A 14,119-nucleotide genomic window follows, 5' to 3' on the forward strand; every position below is an offset into this window, starting at 1 on the left:
ATTCTTGAAATCGCTTATTTCTTTCTTTGGACAAGTTATTTGACATGGTCTGCTCTGTATCTACTGTCTATGTATGTATACAGTGTATGAATTTGACAATATAGCATACCAGTAGATATTACTTCCCTCGAGGTGTTCACGGACGGTGTGCAGGACAAGAGAAATAAAGCCCTCTCAGACCGATAGGCAAACTATAATGGGTCTAAAATTTAGATCCATTCTTGCTAAAGAACCAGGCACATTATTGCATAGGTTTTAACTTGTGTCTCAACATTTAATTACCGGTATTACAGAAGTCAGCGACTGGTATATCATCATTTAAATACAGTATGTTGGTCGTGTTTTCATTTAGACATGTTTCTGGTGTTATTTATAAATGTGTTTTACCAACCTTGTATTTTGATTGGCTGAGTGGCATTTGAAGGATTATCACTTACTTTGCCGTATTATACCTGTAACCTAGCAACAGCTGCCAACTGTCAGAAAGAAACTGTAATTATAAATAGCATCAATTTGTTATACTGTAGGCAGAAATGATTTCGAATGGCTCAAATCTATTGGCTCTGAACAAATCTTTGTTTTGATTCAAATTAACCTAAAACAAAAAAATATTGGTCGAATCAATGGTTTATCCTGCTCACAATTGAGGATGTACTGTAGATGTGCTAGAAAGTGAAAGGACTTAACATTTAACTTCATAGAATACACTTTCTATATGATTTTGTCTTCATTGTTTTGACATCAAATCACAATTACCAGTTGGAATCACGTTGAGGAACCCGGCCTAGACAAACCTTAAACCAACACTGAACAGTTTCTTTACTTCCTGGTCCTTCAGGTATTTTGAGCAGCGGCTGCGGACAGCAGAGGAGAACCACAGGGAGGAGATTGCTCTCCTGCAGCTGCGGCTGGTGGAGGGAGCCCTGGAGGAGTCTGTTATCAAGACTGGGGATGCTAGGTATGTCAATAATAGGCCCATGTTTAAGCTATAGAAGACTTTTAATATTTGGTACATATGGTTGATGGCAGTGATGGTCTCTTATAGTTTCACGTCCGGAGGCCAGTGTGAAGAGGAGAAAAGCGACATGCTCGCTGAGATCACTCTCAAACTGGAGAATCACAAGGTAATGCATACATACGTCTTACGTAATCTGTAATTTGAGCAGTATTATGTTTTCTCATTTCTTATTGGTAATTATATGTCTATCATACTGCTTCTGTTTTAGGAGGAGATGGACATGTTGCGTCTGCAGTTGGAGGAGAGACACTCGGAGGAGCAGGCCAACTTGCGCTCCTCCATGGCTCTGTCCTATAAAGAAGAACTGCTACAGGTGAGACACACACACACACACACACACACACACACACACACACACACACACACACACACACACACACACACACACACACACACACACTCTTACATGTTCTGGTTTGTATTTTGAAATCATCATGGCTTGTCTATTAAGGTGCGCACTGACCTCACGGACCGCTACTATGAAGACCTTCAGGAGTTTAAGACTCGTCATGCGCTGGAACTGGAACAGCTCAGAGCCAGACTCTCTGACAGCCACGTCCGAGGTACTGTGCACACACACCCCTTCATATAAGAGCACTACACTTTTATCATGCCTTTTTGATGTCAAATTTATGGAAAAAAAAACTTCTCTCTCACAGACCTCACACGGGTTCGCCTGGAGGCAGCAAGGCAGGTTGAGGTGAAGAATTAAATTTAGCATGCACTGAATGCACTAAATGTAAAAATAACATCTCCAGAGGTTAAACATTGAGAACTATGAGATGTAGGAGTTGATACAGTGATGGTGTTTGACTGTGTTTAGGTGGAAGTTGAGCAGAGGATGTGGCGTCACAGCGAGGAGCTTCAGACCAGAATGAACATCATCCAAACCCTGGAGAGCAGACTGTCTTCCCTGAGTAAACAACACGAAAAAGAGCTGCAGAGGAGCACACAGCAGGTACACTCTCTACTTACTGGAATTATGAATGGAAACTCATTAGAGCTACATCACTTAAAGCTTTAATTTAAACAAAGCTTTTTACTAGTACCTACTCAAAACATGCCTTTTTACTAAAAGGTTTTTGAAATTGTTGAAGCAATAAGTAACAATAACAACGGACTGTTTATAAAACCAGGAAAGATGCATCTTTATTTATTTTCCATATTGCAACAGATCTGTTTTATTCTATCATTATGACCTACTTTTCATCTTTGCAATTATCATCTTTACATCCGTTGCCAAGATGTGACTGATTAGGTTGTTTTGCACAAAAAGTGTATTATCTCTTCAGGGCAGCTTAGTTACTGATAATCCCCATCTATTCTAAATTTCAACATGACCAATTCTCCCATCTATTTGTGATTGTGACGTTGATTGTGACCATAACGCTTGACTTTTTCCAAACATAACAGGTACACTCACACAGACAGGACTGACTTACTGAACACAAACCTGCCGTGCATGCGGGCAGGCTTTGATGGCTCATAGTTTAGGAACAGTATAGAAACATACATTCTGATCAAACACTCACAATATGTCCTTCACTCTGATTCCCTGCAATTTTCTGCAGTTGAAACAGGAGTTTGCTCAGGAGCTGCACGCTCGTCTTGGAGCGGCTAAGGAGGAGGAACGGGAAAGGGTGAAAGTGGAGCTGACCCACAGGAGCCAGGGGGAGGCACAGCGCCTGAGAGAGGAGCTTCAAGAGAAGCAGGAAACAATGAAAGCAGACCTAGAGAGAGGGATGGAAGAGCAGAGGAGACACCTGGAAAGGGAACTGGAGGAGGAGAGGGCAAAATTGAAGTCATTGCAGGCTGCACTGGAAAATGATCAGAGTAAGTTGACTTCATTGCAGAAAATTGGTAATTCCATTATAAAATTTGTATTTTTGTTTTTTATTGAATTGGTCATCTTGTCTCCCAGGCCCCCAGGTCTTAGCAGTGAAACAGAGGTTGGAGGCCCAGTTGGACAATGAGTTGCAGAAAGCCAAGAGCACAATGTCTGCTGAGGTGAAGGAGCTCGTTGCTCTCATCCAGGAACAGTGTCAGGAGCGTCTACATCAAGCCCAGGACAGGTGAGGTGTAAGATCTGCTGGAGGGTGGATGTATTTGGGTATTCCTGGAGTTCTTTAATCCAAAGAACATCCCACCACCATACTTAATAAAACATGATGCAGAGGATGTTCAGCCTTTCTATCTGCCTTTCTTTTCAAACAGAATATTATAATTTGTTTAAGTGTTTATTAATTACTTAATTAAACTTGCCAAATGCACATCTCTGATAATGCTGAGTATTTAATACAGTTTATGTGGTTTAAATGTCATATTTATTTTCCTTTTTGATGCATGGGTTCAGATTCCAAGAAGAGAAGGCACAATTGGAACAGGGTCTGGCCCAGAAGGATGAAGTCTCTCTGGGAGAGCTTAGAGAAAAACACAAGGCTGAGCTGGAACAGCAGAGAACTGCTCTAATGAAGAACCATTCAGGAGAGATGGACACACTGTGTGCCGGACACAAAGCACAGCTAGGTTCACTCAATGCCACCTACAGAGAGCAACTTGCTGCTATGGCAATTGAGTTGGACTCCAAGCACAAAGCTGAGCTTGTTTCTTTGGAAGCGACCCTCGTTTCCAAACAAAAGGTGGAGCTCGACCGCCTGCAGGCCGTGTTTCAGGAGACTAATCAGGCACAGCTTAAAGCACAAGAGGCCGAGTTAGAACGCAAGCATCAGGAAGAGAAGGATGAACTGGAGAGGAGGATGCTGGATAATATGGACACTTTGGAGGCTACCTACCTGAAAGAAGTCCAGGTGAGTAACTGCAAAAAGATTACACTTTTGTCACTTCTCAATCTGCCAAAAGTATGGCTCTATGTCTATAAGCCATTCATAATTATGATTAAAACTTCAGTGGAAATAAAACTTCATAGCACAGTTCTTTATGCTATGTTATTACAGACACTGCGTGATGAAATGGTGCCGCTTGAAGAAAGGCATCGTCAAGAGCTGAATCGCCACAAGATGGAACACAGACAGCAAATGGAGCGTCAGCAGGCAGAGCAGCTGTCCGTCAGAGAGGAACTGAAGAGGAAGCTTGCCCAGATGCACATGGAAAAGTTCAGTGCCATGGCCGCAGAGCTCAGCCATGTTCACCAGGTTAGTGAGAAAAGATGGCCACAAGTAGGGATGGGACGATATGAAAATGTCATGTCACGATTATATTTAGGCTAACCGAGCGCGGCCATTCTTTGGAGCAGAAGGGCGGGGATACACTAGCCAGAGAATCTCTCCGGGAGTCTCCAGCCAATAGCATTTGTTCACCGATCTCTGTGCCTAACTATGCCTTGACGCTTGACGGCCACGGCTTGTGATTGGCTGAACCAGTTACTGGGGGCTTTACCCAGCTTTTCTTTCTTGAATGAAATGCCTGGATCCCGAGGCTACGATTATTGTGACCAAAGAAATTGCGATTTACGATATTATCGCGATAATCGAAATATCCCCATAGTCCATTATCCCAGAGATCTACAAGCTCACAGCGTGTAGATCGGCTATTTTTTGGCAAAGAGATTTGGTAGTGTTAAAAAAAAGACTATCAAGTACCTAATTTACAGGTCCACCAATTATAGAGGGTTTAAGTGGTACTGGATATGCAGCTCTGCAAATAAAAGGAGGACGAGTTTTTTATCACGATAAATGATAATATCGATTATCGTCCAACAAGTTGGCTTTGACTTAAGAATGTCAGAAAAAATAAATCATAACATTTTCATTTCAATCTTTTGACTAAGAATGTATCATGAGAAATAAAAATGTCTCAATGTTTTGTTCTCATAGGCAGAATTAACTGCTCAAAAAGAGACCATGGATTCAGAACATTGCAAGGCTCTGGACTCTCTCAAGAAGCAGGTACTCTCAATCCATCACCATTTCATGTTTACATGATAAGTCATTGGAACTTTGTCCCGTTGAAATGTGCTACATAGAAGTTGGTTCTGGTATTGATATATTTTCAGTTAATTGCCCAGCCCTAATGACCGTAGGTTATTCGACTAATCAAGAAGCTTTTTTTTCTCCTTATGAATTCATAAATCAGCACGAAAAGATTTTTTTAGAATGGACTAAATCAATTAGTCAGGTTAACCCCAATAACCCTGTATTATACACTTCACTGCAATAAAGGCGAGTAAAAATCGATAAATTCAAAATGTGTTGCAGCATAGCAACACATTGTGAGTTGATAATCAGGGTGATGTCGGGAAAGGCGGTCCCTGTTCTAGCCTGATCTGGCGAGATTATCTTGTAGTGTGTATGTGTTCCAAATCGTGTAGTGTGTGTGTATGTGTTCCAAATCGTTTAAGATTGAAAGAGTCCTTTAATTTGAGATCTGTAGTCACACAGCAGTAATGGTGAAACAAGGCAATCTACAAGTTCACAATGTGTCAAATCGCCATGCGTTGTGATCCTGTGGATCAGCTATTTGTATATTTATATAATTATGCCCAAATAGGGATTCATTATTAATCAATTATTTTATTAGATTATTGATTATTGATTACGTTTTATAATTGAGTTAATTGGACTTTTTGTCTTTCTTCTGCTCAGGTTCTAGAGCTGGAACAACAACATGGCACAGCTCTTCAGGAGCTCTCTCAGACATGTACTGCTGAGAAAGATCAGCACCAACTCCTGCTACAAGTATGTGTGGAATAATTGCACCATGCATCGGTTGGTGACACTGTGTGTGTGTGTGTGTGTGTGTGTGTGTGTGTGTGTGTGTGTGTGTGTGTGCGCGTGCGCGTGCGCGTGCTTATGCCCCAGAGTGAGGGTACACCCCATGTTGTGATCTTGCCGTCAGTATATCTCTTGTATCATGGGGCTCTTACAGCCCATTAGAGAGCAGGGATTACAGAGAGCCATTCTACTGCCAGAACATTGGATTGGTTGTTTGTATGAATTTGTTTATTTGTATTAGTCAAAGAAGGAGCATCCGTGTGAGTGTGTGAGGGAACAATTGCATACTGTGGTGTCAAACTAAGTGTTTACTGTGTGTCCTGCTCTAGGAGTTGAGGGGTATTTCTGCGAGAGAGTTGGAGGCCTGTCGCAGGGAGCTTGAGGAGGAATACTCACGACAACGTCTGCACTTCCTGGAAGAGATGGAGCTTCTTAAGGTTCAGTCCGAGGAGAGGCTTCAGGACCGGTTAAACCAACTGAAGGTAAAGATGCAGATGATTTTAGGCTTTAGAATGCATTATACATTGTGAGCTTGTAGATACATTTGCATGACACTCTTGTATGATTATGTAGGGCATTAATTTACATAAACATTCAACATAAACATTTGTCCGACATATGATCAAATTTGGATTTCTTTGCTCAGTGAGAGTCTTTTTTCCAAATTACTGTATGTAACATCTTGGATTACTGGGGGCTGTGTATGGGTGTATGCTCTAACAAGAGCCTTTTAATCTCTGAAAACACCAGCCCCATTCCCACTGGAGCTTTAATCAAACCCAATTTCCACATTAATCCCACCAATCGTTAGCCATCAGCCCACCAGATACTCTCACGTGATCTTTGTGGCTGGGCAACAAGGAAAGACAATGGGAGAGAGGGAGATTTTATTATCTCTTGAATTGAGGACCTGAACCTCTGAGCTCGTGTAACTGTTTGACTGCTAACTCTGAAGGCGGAGTTAGAGGAGCAGAAGGAAGCGGCGCTTGAGAAGCAGAGGCGGAGTTTCACAACCGAGCATGAGCACAAGGAGCGCAGCTACACGGACAAGATGAGCCAGCTCACTGACCAGCTCCAACAGCTGGATGCTGTGGTGGCTCAGGTACTTTATACACACACACACACACACACACACACACACACACACACACACACACACACACACACACACACACACACACACCCCCATCCTTTTTCCCCTCCACTCCAAATCTTGTAGATCAGATTTCACAGATTTCTCCCCAAAATAGGGGTGCTAGGGTTCATGCGTTTTATCACCACACTAATCCTTTATGCTGGGTGAGACTGGGTGGAAATGTGTAACTGTTGCAGACAGGATTATCTATAATCCCTCGTTCCACTTGTGTGTCCATCCAGCCTTTCAGTGGTAATCTTCATTCAATCAATCATTCATCCTCTCTAGTTGCTACAGATTGCACTGAATAACACTGTGACAAAAACGTTGTTGCTTTTGTCGTAATCGTGTTGGTTGTTATGGTGACACGCAAAATCAGTTAATGATTATTCAGGCCCATATTCGATATTACCAAAATAAGGGTTAATCCCCTGTAGGTTTTATTTTTTTTGGTTCAGATCTTTAGTTTTTACTGCATGCATGGGAGTAAAGAAAATAGTGGTTTATACAGGATATGATTTTGAAGCCCTCTTATTTCTTTATTTTACATCAAACCAAAGCTTTGTCCTATCTGTGTATCTGTTTGTATCCATGGCACCTGCCCACCAGCTTGCCTCCTAGTTGTAAAAATATTAACTTCCTCTACCTGTGTGTGCGTGCGTGTGTTTGACACACACACACACACACACACACACACACACACACACACACACACACACACGCACACGCACGCTTCCTCAACCCCCTTGAGCTTAAAGCGGAGCAAAGCTTAAAAGGGGATGTGGGTTCTGTTGTCTGGGCAACATCATTGTTGTGCTGACACAGGTGGCTGAAAGGGAGGGAAGGAGAAACAAGCAGAGGGAGTTGGGTAGGTAGGAAAAGGAAAATCAGGGAAAGGATGCTAGAAGAAGGGAAAACCATGCATGAAGAAGGAAAGGTAAGCTATAATGGCAGACTTTGAAGAAAAAGAGTAAAGCATACTGTATTTACTTCATTATAGCCTTTCCTAACACTTTTTTTACAAAAAAAAAGTGATGCGTTTAGAAAATCAGTTTGTCATGTGATGAAGTATAAATAAGGAATATAGAAGATGTAGCAGAGATGATTCTCACTCCCACACTGCTCCAGACCTGTGTGGGAGTGAGACTTGCTGAAAATGGGGTATTGCTGAAGCTAATGAGCTGCAACATTACAGGAGGGACAGGAGGTCCATTTGGTATTTTGGCAAAGGATGTTGAGTTAATTTATGGACTGTCTAATCAGTGTGTGCTCTGCACTGATCACATCTGATTTGGACCCCCCACCCCTTCCTTTTGTGTACAACATAGCACCTTCTCTCTCGCCGTACACAAGGGAGTGACTATTTCACTCTGATAGGATGCCAGTGGCCATGTGGTTTAGTTATTCTCTTAGGAGTTAAATCATCTGATGCCTTTGGAACAAACCTGGAAGGGCAAAGAGTTGGCATTGTGCCAGTGATTGACTGTTTTTTGTTTTGATACTTAGGCCATGGCTACACAGAGCTGGATATTTCTGAAGCTAGACATTTTTTGTGCTGTTGGGGCTTGCAGCCACATGAAGCTGGATATTTCGGCTGCGAAGCTGGATATTTTTGATACCGGATAAATAAGTGGAGAGATTGAAAAATATCCAATTCACTGGATCCGTGTAGACAGGGAACCCGGATATCTCTGAAGACTTTACTGTGTGCGTGCTTGTTAGACCTAGATATCTTTGTCGTGTGGACCTAGATATTTTTCTATGTGGATATCTGAAAAACCTGGATATATGAAATATCCAGCTCCGTGTAGCCATGGCCTTAATCGATCTGTGTGTATTAGTGGGTTATTCCTCTCACTCTGTTCTCTCTCTTGTGTAGCTGCGCGCGGAGGTGGACTGTCTACAGGGGGAGTTGGAGGGGAAGCGTGCTGAGATGGAAACTCTGGGCACACTCCTTCAGCGTAGAGAGCGAGAGAGCCAGGAGGGAGGCAACCTTCTCAAGATGCTCACTGAGGACCTACAGACTGCAAAGGAGGAGGGGTAATGGGAATTCTCTGTGTAATAGTATTTGTGTGTGTGTTTGAGCTGGGTGATATGACATAAAACATTATGGCATTAAAGTCAGCTGTAATATGTTTTATTTATTTATTTATTTAAGATTGTGAATCTTGTTTTCTGGGTGATTAATATGCACACCAGACAAATGTTGGCTGGTGATGAATAGAGGTGTTTGTGGCAATACTGTCTAAAGTTTGACCTGTGTCCCCAGGCGACTGCTGCACCAGGCCAATGAGACGTTGAGAAAGGTGTTAATCGAAGTGGTCCGCAGCACTGTTGCGACAGAGGACCTCATTGGCCAAAAGATCAATGTCTGTGCCAAGAAATCAGAACAGTCAAACAATCAGAAGGACTCATCAGGGAACATAGAAAAGCAGGAATCGGGTGAGTGTACCAATGGTAAAATATTTCCACTCGAACCTGCAATGCACTCAGGCTACTAGGAGCCTAGATTCCCAGACTGATAGGCCAGCAGTCCGGGCCTGCTCTTTTGATTAGGATTTAAATGATTTAAGGTATCTTAAATGTTTGTATTGGTTTAGTGATATATGATGCAAACATGTCTAATGATGTGCAAAGTTTATTTGTAAAGCAAATTAAAACGACAGAAGCCAACCAAAATGCTATACAGGCCATCAACACAACAACATACCACACACAATACAATACAATAAAGTAAAACAAGTTAGGAAAAAGTAAGAATGCAATTAAGAGAAAACAAAAACAGCACAGGGCACACAACAGTAGCAATGAGCAAGGTCTTCAAATATATTTATAGACTGAGCAGCTCTAATATGAAAGGGCAGGTTGTTCCAATGTTCCATAGCCGGGGGGCAGCTGCAGCAAAAGCTCTTTGGTTTGGTTTTTAGCCTAGTTACTATTTACAACTTCACCAAAATGTGCTTGTTTTTGTTCCATATTATGAAATGAAGTATTTTTTAGGGCTCTGTAAACATTAAGCACTTTTAAGGAATACTGTATGTTTAGGATCAGGTATCATTTAATGACCATGTACCATTCTGTTCTTTATTACCTTATTGAGCATTATTTTATGGTTTAAATTAATCACTTCGAATAATTAAACAAACCAACGGCTTAATCGATTTATTAAAATAATCATTAGTTGCTGCTGTACTTTTGATGCCTGGTCAGATACCAGAGTGGTCATCGCACAGGGATCAACTGGTTGACATAGTATTGCTGATTACTTTTTTCATGTTGCTTTTAAATAGGCATTTCACTTACTGACATGACCTCAGAAGACCTGGAGTTGACTCATTTGCTGTGTGAGAGCTTGCTGGTGTCTGAGACACAGATCCAACCCGGAGGAGAGGAGGCTGTACTGAGTGCCTGTAGCAGACTGCGTAACACCGTGAACACACTGCTGGACCTGCTCAACCACTCCAATTCACAGGTATTGTATGCACACTCTAAAAGCACGCACTGACCGAAATTGACACTTTTCAATTATATTTGAATGTCTATGATCATTTATGATGACATTTACCGTATGCACAGTTGTTCTATTTCTCTTTCATTTTCTACTGTTTTTGCTTTTATTGTTGTGTGTAGCTGGAACAGACACGTGACGTCCATGTCTCTCTGGAAGAGCGATTCTCTCAGGGCAGAGAAGATTCCGCTCAACTCCTCCAGCAGCACAAGCTGCTGTTGGAGCAGCTGGACCAGGAGGCGCAGCAAAAGAGCGGGCTTCAGATAAACCTCCATAAGGCCGAGGGTGAGTTGTACAACCTCATTAACACAATTTCAGAAATGGTAGATCTACAAGATGACTTGTATTGTCAATCCCAAAATCGGGACACCAGATTGTAAGTGTTTAACTACTGCACTTCCATTCCTTGCATCAGTGATGTTGCTAGGTTTTCAATGTAATGGGTCCCGGGACCCACATTTGGTCATTCAAATGGGCCCAGAATTATTTTATGGGTCCTGCAACGATACACGCATTATGTATCAACGGTGAAAACATCACACAAAGGACTTTGATTTAAACAAATGGTGGCAAATACTACTTGTATGTAGTTAATAAAGGACAGAAGCATGGATTTACAAGATGTTCTCAATCATCTCATCAATAATGCCAGAACGCACAGCTGTGGAGACTCCACCACATGCAGCTCAGCTGGTGCTGTGAAATGACGGATAGCAGAAAGGATAGCGTTAAAGGATATGCATCCCCGGGATGCAGTGATGCTTAGTTTAATGTGTCCTTTAAAAAAAGAATGCGTCAGGGACGCAGGATGCAGGGCTAGTAGCAGCACTGTTGCATTATGTGTTTTAGGGCTTCTGGATGGCTATGTGGCTGAAAAGGCAGCATTGGAGGAGGTTCTACAGCAGAAGGAGGCACAGGAGGAGAGGCTGGTGGAGGAGCTGGAGGGCCTCAGGGCGAAGGTGCACCAGATGGAGGGCCTCAGTGCGGAGATGGACAGCCTCAGGATGCAGCACCAGGAGCTCAGCGAGGAGCACGCTATCTTCCTGCGCCAGAGAGACCATCTAACTGCTGACCTGGGGGAGAGGGAGAAAGGTATGGGAAGGGACAAAAGGATGTTTAGGACATGCCCAGTCAGTCATGCATTAAGATGTATATGATGTAATGTATGTACTCTGTTCCTAGCATGACCTGATTATGTAATTCTGTGCTCAGGTGTGTCTTTTCTCTTTAGGCCGCTGCCTGAATGTAGAGCCTGACACAGGTTTGTGGGTCAGAGTGGTTTATGTGTGAAGGGGGGAGGGGAGTGCACATTACGTTTGCTGTGCTGTTTGCAGATGCTGTTCATAACCCTGCCATTGCCTGTAGTTGGCAACCATGGCTCTTGAAGTGCAGTGTCATTTGGATTCATGGTTCCAAAACGGTGATTTACTTTAGATAGTAGTCATTGAAGACATGGCAGCTCAGGATGATTTGTGCTGTATGTTTTAATGATTTTAGTTTTTAACATCTCTTTCTCTCATGTCATCTACGCATCGTACTTCATGCCATTTCTCCGCTCTGTTCCAGGTCTCCTGGCTGAGGCAGAGCGTTTGGTCCATGAAAGGCTGGACTTGCAGCGGCAGGCAGAGAAGGACTGCAGTTCTCTTTCGCAGCGCCTCAAGGCCCTGGAGACGGAGCTGGAGGAACAGGAGACCAAAGTTCTGGAGATGGAGCTGCATCACAAGGCCAACACTGAAGACCTCAGTCAGCAGGTCCAAGCCCTCGAAAAACAGATCAAACACAACCGGCAGTTTATAGATGTGAGTTTTTTTCATTTATTGAAGATTTGTATTAATTTAGTAAATTTGCATCTTTAAATGAGATCGGGATATCATATTTGGATATGAATAAATGCATGTTAACACAAAAATGTAAACGCATTCCGCATGCATTGTGACGTGAATGTTATCATAAATGCCAGACCACATCTGGCATTGGCCTGGTGCGCATTGTCTAGATCTCCGGTGTAAAGGCAAGGGTGAAAGGGTGCTATCTATGTAAGATATTTCTAGAATCGGATTGCATTTAATGTAACTGGCAAATTGGGTCTTGACTCTTAAGTCACTAATTGGTCTCACAAATGTTGTTCATGATCATTGTTCAACATAAAATGTCTCACGCATGCTGTCATCCTACGCCTACAGGAGCAGGCGGTGGAGCGTGAGCATGAGAGAGATGAGTTCCAGCAGGAGATCCTCAGGCTGGAAGCTCAGCTCAGCCAGACAGCCAAAGGCCACAGCGCTGGGGACAGCAAAGGAAAGAGGGTAAGGTTCACCAACCCCATTAGAATTATACCAGCATTAGAACCTGCATACTAGGCACACTAGCCATTTCTATCAGCTTAAAGATGCTGAAACTACTCAGTATTTGCCGTGTTTGTAGTGTGTGTGATTGCGTTGGTGTTTTTGTCTGCCATTATTTTAAACCCCATATCCCGATACCCCATATGTTTTGCATTGAAACCCTAACTTGAAAACTTCAGCTTGGAATTCAAACTGTTAAGTACTGTATGCATTGTTCATTGTTTACCAATGAACCTGACGTTTGCTGTGTGTGTTTGTTCATGCTCTGAATGGAATGCTGTAGATTGAGGACTTGGTTCTGCAGGTATGGAATCTCACTGTAGCTTTAACTCTCGTAGCCGTCCAACTCCTGTGCATGCTGTGTGTTAGCCACCTAATTCACTGTGATCATCTAGAGCTTAATGGTGACCTTGAGCATTTGAAAGTGCATGTAGATTTTCATCTAGACTTCTATAAGTACGTAGATTGTCATTTAGATTTCTATATTCTGTCTTTTTACTCTCCTGCTAACAGCATAATTACTGTTTTCTTTTCATCTGTCCTTTAGCCATTGTCTATTTAATCTAATACAACCGTATTTCATTAATTCAATACTAATGGCTGCAGGAATCTGGGATGGCTTCATTAGTAACCAATCATGTCAAAACCATGTCATATGGAACGCCTCAATGATTTTCAAACAGCTCTAACTGTCCAACATTGAAATCCCAAATGGTTACATCTGTGCTGTCAGGTGGAGAATCTCCAAGCTGTCATCAAAGACAAGACGGAGGACCATGCTTCATTGCTCGCAGTCAATCAGCAAGCCCAGCGCGACATTGTCGAGCGCAATGAGGAAATTGACAAGCTGGCAGGGCGAATCAGAGAGCTGGAGCAGGCGTTGCTCAGCACCTCTGAGACCAACAGGTCCATCACTCAGCTTCAACAAGATCTCCAGAGAATGAAGCTCAGAGAAGAGGAGCTCACACAGGTACGAACACACGTACACATCTATTGTCTTTTAACTCTCAAATACCTGGAACGCGCCCGAGTCGCGTTAGTTTTTAACCACTTTAACCATTATTTCATGCTTTAACTTTAGAAAAATAGCAGATATACAAGCTCACAACGCGGCACCGAGTGCCGCGCTGCGAGCTTGTAGATCTGCTATTTTTGAAAAATCGTGAAAATGAGTGCAAGTCTTTGAATATCTTTGACCCGATCTTTGACCCTCTAAATCATGCTGTTCTCAAACCTTTTCATGTCAAGGACCCCCAAAATTACAGGTATTTGGCCACGGACCCCCATCTCAAAATATGTTGTCCCAGGGACCACCCAGAAGTAAATATTTGAGTTACGAATGTTCGCTTTTAAGTAGATATATTCAAAGACTTGCAAAAAAAATCA

General features: G+C 42.6%; 1 protein-coding gene across 2 annotated transcripts in view; it reads left to right on the forward strand.

Annotated features, from left to right (window-relative positions):
* Positions 1 to 14,119, forward strand: part of pcnt (pericentrin) — a 46,999-nt gene that overhangs the window by 16,853 nt on the left and 16,027 nt on the right. For both annotated transcript variants that reach the window (XM_080751424.1, XM_080751425.1), the window contains 23 exons: positions 839 to 958; positions 1,046 to 1,124; positions 1,227 to 1,331; positions 1,470 to 1,581; positions 1,678 to 1,718; positions 1,842 to 1,976; positions 2,590 to 2,851; positions 2,940 to 3,090; positions 3,372 to 3,825; positions 3,973 to 4,170; positions 4,852 to 4,923; positions 5,620 to 5,712; positions 6,078 to 6,230; positions 6,704 to 6,850; positions 8,763 to 8,923; positions 9,153 to 9,325; positions 10,174 to 10,355; positions 10,514 to 10,676; positions 11,241 to 11,483; positions 11,958 to 12,190; positions 12,575 to 12,694; positions 13,017 to 13,037; positions 13,467 to 13,703. In XM_080751424.1, the coding sequence (XP_080607550.1) occupies positions 839 to 958; positions 1,046 to 1,124; positions 1,227 to 1,331; positions 1,470 to 1,581; positions 1,678 to 1,718; positions 1,842 to 1,976; positions 2,590 to 2,851; positions 2,940 to 3,090; positions 3,372 to 3,825; positions 3,973 to 4,170; positions 4,852 to 4,923; positions 5,620 to 5,712; positions 6,078 to 6,230; positions 6,704 to 6,850; positions 8,763 to 8,923; positions 9,153 to 9,325; positions 10,174 to 10,355; positions 10,514 to 10,676; positions 11,241 to 11,483; positions 11,958 to 12,190; positions 12,575 to 12,694; positions 13,017 to 13,037; positions 13,467 to 13,703 (3,655 nt within the window). The remainder of the gene's footprint in view (positions 1 to 838; positions 959 to 1,045; positions 1,125 to 1,226; positions 1,332 to 1,469; positions 1,582 to 1,677; positions 1,719 to 1,841; positions 1,977 to 2,589; positions 2,852 to 2,939; positions 3,091 to 3,371; positions 3,826 to 3,972; positions 4,171 to 4,851; positions 4,924 to 5,619; positions 5,713 to 6,077; positions 6,231 to 6,703; positions 6,851 to 8,762; positions 8,924 to 9,152; positions 9,326 to 10,173; positions 10,356 to 10,513; positions 10,677 to 11,240; positions 11,484 to 11,957; positions 12,191 to 12,574; positions 12,695 to 13,016; positions 13,038 to 13,466; positions 13,704 to 14,119) is intronic.

This window comes from Nannobrachium achirus, assembly GCF_963921795.1.
Source record: "Nannobrachium achirus genome assembly, chromosome: 20".
NCBI classification, from domain to species: Eukaryota; Metazoa; Chordata; class Actinopteri; order Myctophiformes; family Myctophidae; genus Nannobrachium; species Nannobrachium achirus.